General features: G+C 47.2%; 1 protein-coding gene across 1 annotated transcript; it reads left to right on the top strand.

Moving 5' to 3' along the window:
* Nucleotides 1-502: 502 nt before the first annotated feature.
* On the top strand, nt 503-868 carry GNI_185790 (C2 domain protein; the record flags this gene model as incomplete). Its single annotated transcript, XM_011135305.1, has 1 exon — nt 503-868. The coding sequence occupies one exon, from the start codon at nt 503-505 to the stop codon at nt 866-868; it is 366 nt and encodes a 121-aa protein (XP_011133607.1).
* Between the last annotated feature and the right edge of the window lie 95 nt (nt 869-963).

Below are 963 nucleotides of genomic sequence, written 5' to 3'. Positions count from 1 at the left end.
GGCGCAGTGTGCAAGATCCTATTCGCAGTAGCCAGATACTTAATACTTGGGATAGCTCCCGATGCCTATTGGGGCCTCTTGTTTAGACTAGTAATCAATCAAAAAAAAATTAATTAAAACCTTGGTCTCAAAGCAGACAATAAAGTATGCCTCCTACAAGCAGAAAGGCTGCTGGCTGCTGATGCATTTGACTAGATCACAAAATACCGATACAGCAGCGCCACACCACAGGTTCAACTCACCGCCTTGGCCGTACAGGGCGCAGTATCCGTGACAAGTTTCAGTCCGGAGGGGGCGTCATGTTCTGGAAGATAACATCGCTGTATGGTGGCCGCCCTTTGTGATAGGTCTTCTGCTTATATCCTACTCTTATTATGGATCTGAGCGAGATGCCCGAAAATAACCTGCTGAAAGCTCAAAGACCGCGAATTGTGTGTGTCCGCATCGTTCTGTCTACTTGGTCCTTGCCAAATCGATTTCACGTCATAAAGTCTAATTCAAAATGAAGGTTTCTGTAACGGTACATTCTGCTGCTGGTTTCCAGGGCCACACTGGTCTGTTCAACAAGTCGGACTTGTACGTCGAATGCCACTACGGTACCTTCCACTCATGGCACACCAAGACTGCTAAGGACGCTGGCTCCAGCGCAGATTTCGAAGAGACCTGGACCTTTGATTCCAATGACAGCCACTCCGAAATTACAATTAAAGTGCGCGATGCCAGACATCTGAAGCTTGATGAGACTCTGGCGGAAGGCGCTTTCAAGTTTGAGCAGAGACCTGGTTACTTCTACACTGGCGAAGTGGGGCTTGTTGACGAGAAACACGGCGATGAACCATCTGTTAGGTTGACTGTGAAGTGTGAGTAAATTAATTCGGTGCAAGCGAAGCTGTGGTGCGATAACACATTGAATTTTTTAGTATGGAACCGAATATATGGAACGACAAGTTCCCATCAGGACCG

Source organism: Gregarina niphandrodes, assembly GCF_000223845.1.
Source record: "Gregarina niphandrodes unplaced genomic scaffold scaffold00076, whole genome shotgun sequence".
In the NCBI taxonomy this organism is placed as follows: Eukaryota; Apicomplexa; class Conoidasida; order Eugregarinorida; family Gregarinidae; genus Gregarina; species Gregarina niphandrodes.
This window is presented reverse-complemented; position numbering and strand designations above follow the sequence as displayed.